The following is a 6,000-nucleotide window of genomic DNA, read 5'->3' on the forward strand; positions in this document are numbered from 1 at the left end:
TTTAAGTCATGCCCTGGGGGCATATAAGGTTTTTATAGAAGGGGTCGCCGTAGAAACTTTAAAAGGGGCTTATTCGATTGGAAATTGAGAGTTCTGATGCCCTTTTCAATAGTCGAAAGTGATTGTAGGACAACTAGCCCCCCCCCCACGCCCATCACCCCCCCCCCCCAAACACATAAAATCAAAATTTTGATATAACCATTTTGTTCAGCGTAGTTGATTTCCAGATCGAAAATATATTTTGAGGAAGACACTCCCCACAACCCTCAGGGCAAGGTTTTTCAGTTATGCCCTGGGGGCATATAAGGTTTTTATAGAAGGCGTTGCCGTAGAAACTTCAAAACAGGCTCATTTGATTGGAAATTCGAAGGGCTAGTATCCTTTTTAATAGTCAAGTGATTGGAGAGCAACTAGCCCCCCCCCCAGGCCCATCATTCCCCCAAACCCATCCAATCAAAATTTTAAGATAGCCATTTTGTTCAGAGTACTTGATTTCCAAATAGAAAATATGTTTTTGAGGAAGACACTCCCCCACAACCCTCAGGGCAAGGATTTAAGTTATGCCCTGGGGACATATAAGGTTTTTATAGAAGTGGTCGTCGAAGAAACTTCAAAAGGGGCTTATTGGATTGGAAATTGAGAGTTCTGGTGCCCTTTTCAATAGTCGGAAGTGATTATGGGGCAACTAGCCCTCCCCCCACACCCATCATCCCCCCAAACACATAAAATCAAAATTTTTAGATAACCATTTTGTTCAGCGTAGTTGATTTCCAGATAGAAAATATGTTTTTGAGGAAGACACTCCCCCACAACCCTCAGGGCAAGGTTTTTCAGTTATACCCTGGGGGCATATAAGGTTTTTATAGAAGGTGTTGCCGTAGAAACTTCAAAACAGGTTCATTCGATTGGAAATTCGAAGGGCTAGTATCCTTTTTAATAGTCAAGTGATTGGAGAGCAGCTAGCCCCCCCCCCCTCACGCCCATCATTCCCCCAAACACATCCAATCAAAATTTTGAGATAGCCATTTTGTTCAGAGTACTTGATTTCCAAATAGAAAATATGTTTTTGAGGAAGACACTCCCCCACAATCCTCAGGGCAAGGATTTAATTTTTGCCCTGGGGACATATAAGATTTTTATAGAATTGGTCGTCGAAGAAACTTCAAAAGAGGCTTATTCAATTGGAAATTGAGATTTCTGGTGCCCTTTTCAATAGTCCAAAGTGATTATAGGGCAACTAGCCCCCCCCCCACACCCATCATCCCCCCCAACGCATAAAATAAAAATTTTGAGATAACCATTTTGTTCAGCGTAGTTGATTTCCAGATAGAAAATATGTTTTTGAGGAAGACACTCCCCCACAACCCTCAGGGCAAGGTTTTTCAGTTATACCCTGGGGGCATATGAGGTTTTTATAGAAGGTGTTGCCGTAGAAACTTCAAAACAGGCTCATTCGATTGGAAATTCGAAGGGCTAGTATCCTTTTTAATAGTCAAGTGATTGGAGAGCAACTAGCCCCCCCCCCCCGCCCATCATTCCCCCAAACACATTCAATCAAAATTTTGAGATAGCCATTTTGTTCAGCGAAGTCGATTTTCACATGGAAAATATGTTTTTGAGGAGGACACTCACCCACACCCCTCAGGGCAAGGGTTTTAAGTTTTGCCCTAGGGTCATGTAAGGTTTTTATAGAAGGAGTTGTCGTAGAAACTTCAAAAAAGGCTCATTCGATTGGAAATTCAAAGGGCTAGTGCCCTTTTTAATAGTCAAAAGTTATTGGAGGGCAACTAGCCCGCCCCCCCCGCACGCCCATCAATTCCCCAAAAACATCCAATCAAAGTTTTGAGATAGCCATTTTGTTCAGCGTAGTTGATTTCCAGGAAGAAAATATGTTTTTAAGGAGGACACTCCCCCACATCCCTCAGGGCAAGGGTTTTAAGTTATGCCCTGGGGGCAAATATGGTTTTTTAAAGAAGGCGTTGTCGTAGAAACTTCAAAAAAAGCTCATTCGATTGGAAATTCAAAGGCCTAGTGCCCTTTTTAATAGTCGAAAGTGATTGGGGGGCAACTACCCCCCCCCCTCCTCACGCCCATCATTCCCCCAAACACATGCAAACCAATTTTGAGATAGCCATTTTGTTCAGCGTAGTTTATTTGCAGATAGTAAATATATTTTCGGGGGGGACACTCCCCCACAACCCTCAGGGCAAGGATTATAAGTTATGCCCTGGAGGCATACAAGGTTTTTATTGAATTCTTTGTCGTAAAAACTTTAAACAGGGCTCATTCAATTGGAAGTTCAAAGGGCTAGTGCCCTTTTTAATATTCGAAAGTGATTTGAGGGCAACTATCCCCCCTTTTACGCCCAACTTTTCCCCAAACACGTCCAATAAAAATTTTTAGATAGCAATTTTATTCAACGTAGTTGAAAGTATTGAAAAATTAGGTCTTTAAGGATGAAAACCCCTCCCCTCACAGTCCTCAGGGCAAGGGCTGTCAGTTATGCCCTGGGGCATATAAAGTTTTTATTGAAAGCATTGTCGTAGAAACTTCAAAAGGGCTCATTCAATTGGAAATTGAAAGGGCTCGTGCCTTTTTTTATAGTTGAAAGTGGTAGGATAGCGACTAACGCCCCTCTTACGCACACCATTTTCCAAAACACATCCAATCAAAATTTCAAAATATCCATTTTGTTCAACGTAGTTGAACGTTCTGGAAATTAGGTATTTTAGGATGATAACCCCCTCAGAGCCCTCATTACACGGATTGTTACTTATGCCACGGGAGTATATAAGGTTTAAATAGAAATTTGGTGCATAGATCATAGGCGGCAGGATCGCACTGCCTAAGTAAAGAAGGGGGACACTCAAAAAAGAGACACGAAACGGGGACCAAGTAAAGAAGAGGACACTCCCCCACTACCCTCTGGGCAAGGGTTTTAAGTTATGCCCAGGGGGCATATAAGAACGATGTTGGCACAATGTACTATTTATTAAATTTTTCCTTTTGAGCAGGGCACTTCGTATCGAAGAAGTTGTCGTAGAAGCTTCGAAAAGCGCTCATTCAATTGGAAATTGGAGTGGCTTGTGCCCTTTTTAATAGTCGAAAGTGATTGAAAGGTGACCAACACTTTTCTCACGCCCACCATTTCCCCAAACACATCCAATCAAAATTTTGAGATAGCCATGTTGTTTAACGTATTTCAATGTTCTGAAAATTCGGTCTTAGAGGATGATAACCACCCTAACAGACCTTAGGGTAAGGGTTTTAATTTATGCCCTGGGAGCATATAAGGTGTTTATAAAAAGCATTGTCGTTTCCAAAAGGGCTCATTCGATTGGAAATCGAAAGGCCTAGTGCCCTTTTTAACAGTCGAAAGTGATTGGAAGGCTTGACATTTTTATAGTAAAGATCGAAGCGGGTATAATGTATTATTTTTGTTGTTGTTTAGACCAGGGCACTTCGTATCGAAGGAGTTGTCGTGGGAACTTAGAAAAGGGTTAATTCGATTCAAAATAGAAAAGGCTGATGCGCTGTTTAGTAGTCAAAGGTGATTTGAGGGCAACTAATCCCCCTTGCACTCCCACCCTCCCACGCCAACCCTCCCATTTCTGCTCTTAAAATTTAACGAAATCAAAATAGCGTAAGTGTATCCCAACTATCAAAAAAAGTAAACAGATTTTTTTTTGCGAATGGTATCAATTTTTCTAGTTCAGGTCAACTAGAGGAGATATGAAACTAATTTAAACACTACTATTTGTGTCCAGATTTTTGAAAGTGTATATGTTGTTAAAAATTAAAAAATTCTCCAGCATACAAATAGCAGGCCAAACTATAGTCTTAAAAAACGAAAAGATTTAAAGTATTATTTTCTTTTTCTCTGAAAAGACTATGTCAATATAAAACGAACAGAAATTAATTTAAAACACTTTTTCCACAAAATAAATTTTTCAAAGAAAAGTAAAGAACTCCATTAAACATAAAATGAGCAAAAATGAAATCAAATAATCCACGAAGCGTGAAACTACCACAAATGCACTAAACATTTCTCATTGCGCGTGCGCAAATGCGGAGTTATGAAGAGAGGTCTAGAGCCGCGTTTTCAGGCTCAGTGGGTTCGAACACGGGTTGTCCTCGTCTAGTTTCAAGTTTCTAGTTTTCCGTCTAGTTTTTTCTAGTTTCAGCGGGTTCGAAGCTTCAACCCCGTGTTTGATGCACTAGATGCACTGCTGCACAACGCTTGATGCGCTAGACGCGAACAACCCGTGTTTAAAGACGGGTTGTTCATAGATCAGCTGATTCATACACGGGGTTGTCTCATCTAGTGAATTAAGCATTGTGCGTCAGTGAATATAGTGTATAAAACACGGGGTTAAAGCTGCAAACCCGCTGAAACTAGACAAAACTGGAAACTTGAAACTAGACGAGGACAACCCGTGTTCGAACCCGCTGAGCCTGAAAACGCGGCTTAGATTGATGTGTGTCAAACATCTTTAATGGAGAGTATAGGACTTTTTGTTACTGTTATTATATTTATACTATGAGTAGGATGCACCACAAAAAAGCAGGGAAAATGGGAACATAAAATTATTGTGGGATATATGTTTTAAAATCCATGTTGATACTAGACCCAGACAGTTATGCGATCTCAGCATATAAGTTGCGGATTTTCTACGATATTAAACATCTGGTTTGGTCTATTGAGCTCTGAATATTTTACTACTGTAGAACCTTGCAACAAGACTATCAAACTGACACACAAAACTTGATAAGGATTACCCCACTTTGTTTGGAAAAATAATTGTTGACCATTGTAATTTTATGTTATGTTTAATAATTTTATTGTAAGACAGATAAGTACAAAGGGTGGGAGTTCTTTGGGCTTGTTCTTGACCCGACCCCCTTCCCCCTCCTCGAATGTGTCCCTTTGTCCTAGAGCCTAATTTCTTATGCGTATCTATACTGGGTCGGGTCAATATATACCAAATCATATTATTGAGTTTCAAATAAAGTGAATACACCATTTGATGCCTTTTTTTTTGCTGATTACGAATTTAATAAGATTTTCAAGTGGAAATGATTTACAGCCCCCCCCCCCCCGATATAGGATATACCTAACCCAACCTAATCTAACCCTGAATTGGCATATATAGGGGGGGGACTGAAATTCATTTCCGATAGAAATGCTCATTATATTCGTAATCAGAATAAAAAAAGGCATTGAATGGTGAATTCAGTTTAGTCCTAACTCAATAATATGATTTGGTATATATTGACCCTGGGTCGATTTTTGGTATTTTTTACTCTCTACTCTGTAACTTTAGGCCCTCTCCAAAATGAATTTTTGCTTACTGGCATGCAAACAGATTTTGCATATTGGTATATTCAGGATTTTTTCCAGCGAGGGGGTGACCAGTTATCTAAAAAGACAAAAGTATAGTTTTCCATCAGAACTTAGCTTCTTTCAATTTCTAAGGGCTAATGGGAAGTCTAGTCCTCTCTCCTTAGCCATAACTACCTAACTTTCAAAATAGTACCTACCGCAAGGTGAACCAGTCTTTTCCAGTAGTGCGCTGAATCATCCTTTAAATTTCCACCAGCAAGCAGCAAGTGCTGAGCTGTCACAAAGCACAAAAATAGATTTAATGTAATTAATGAATACTTTAACATTCTCTTTTGTGCCAGATCAAGTATTACACAAGACTTGAAATGCTTTGGCGGGTCAACACCTTCTTATCTCAACATGATAAAAAATGGTATTCAAAATCCAGTCTTGGCATAACAGTTTGACGGATGTCCTTAATAATCCAATTTAAAGCTCAAGTGAAAGCAATAATTCTCTGTGCCGTATATTACAGAGTACCGAATTCTGTAGCATTATGTATAAATTTGTTTAGTCCAAAAAAGGAGCGTTAATGGGGGAGGTGGGATTTATATGTTGAATAAAGAACCCATTTATTATTGTTAGCAAAAGGGGTAGACCCACTGTCACTGGGTCGA

General features: G+C 39.9%; 1 protein-coding gene across 1 annotated transcript in view; it reads right to left on the bottom strand.

Moving 5' to 3' along the window:
* The window catches only part of LOC148950478 (uncharacterized), a 111,909-nt gene extending 106,209 nt beyond the window's left edge, over positions 1–5,700 (bottom strand). Inside the window, exon 1 of the mRNA XM_089092434.1 lies at positions 5,542–5,700. Within this exon, the coding sequence (XP_088948560.1) occupies positions 5,542–5,670 (129 nt within the window). The 5' untranslated portion in view covers positions 5,671–5,700. The remainder of the gene's footprint in view (positions 1–5,541) is intronic.
* Positions 5,701–6,000: the final 300 nt, after the last annotated feature.

This window comes from Artemia sp. Qi Xiang Cuo, chromosome 7 (genome assembly GCF_049724085.1).
Source record: "Artemia sp. Qi Xiang Cuo chromosome 7, ASM4972408v1, whole genome shotgun sequence".
Lineage (NCBI taxonomy): Eukaryota > Metazoa > Arthropoda > Branchiopoda > Anostraca > Artemiidae > Artemia > Artemia sp. Qi Xiang Cuo.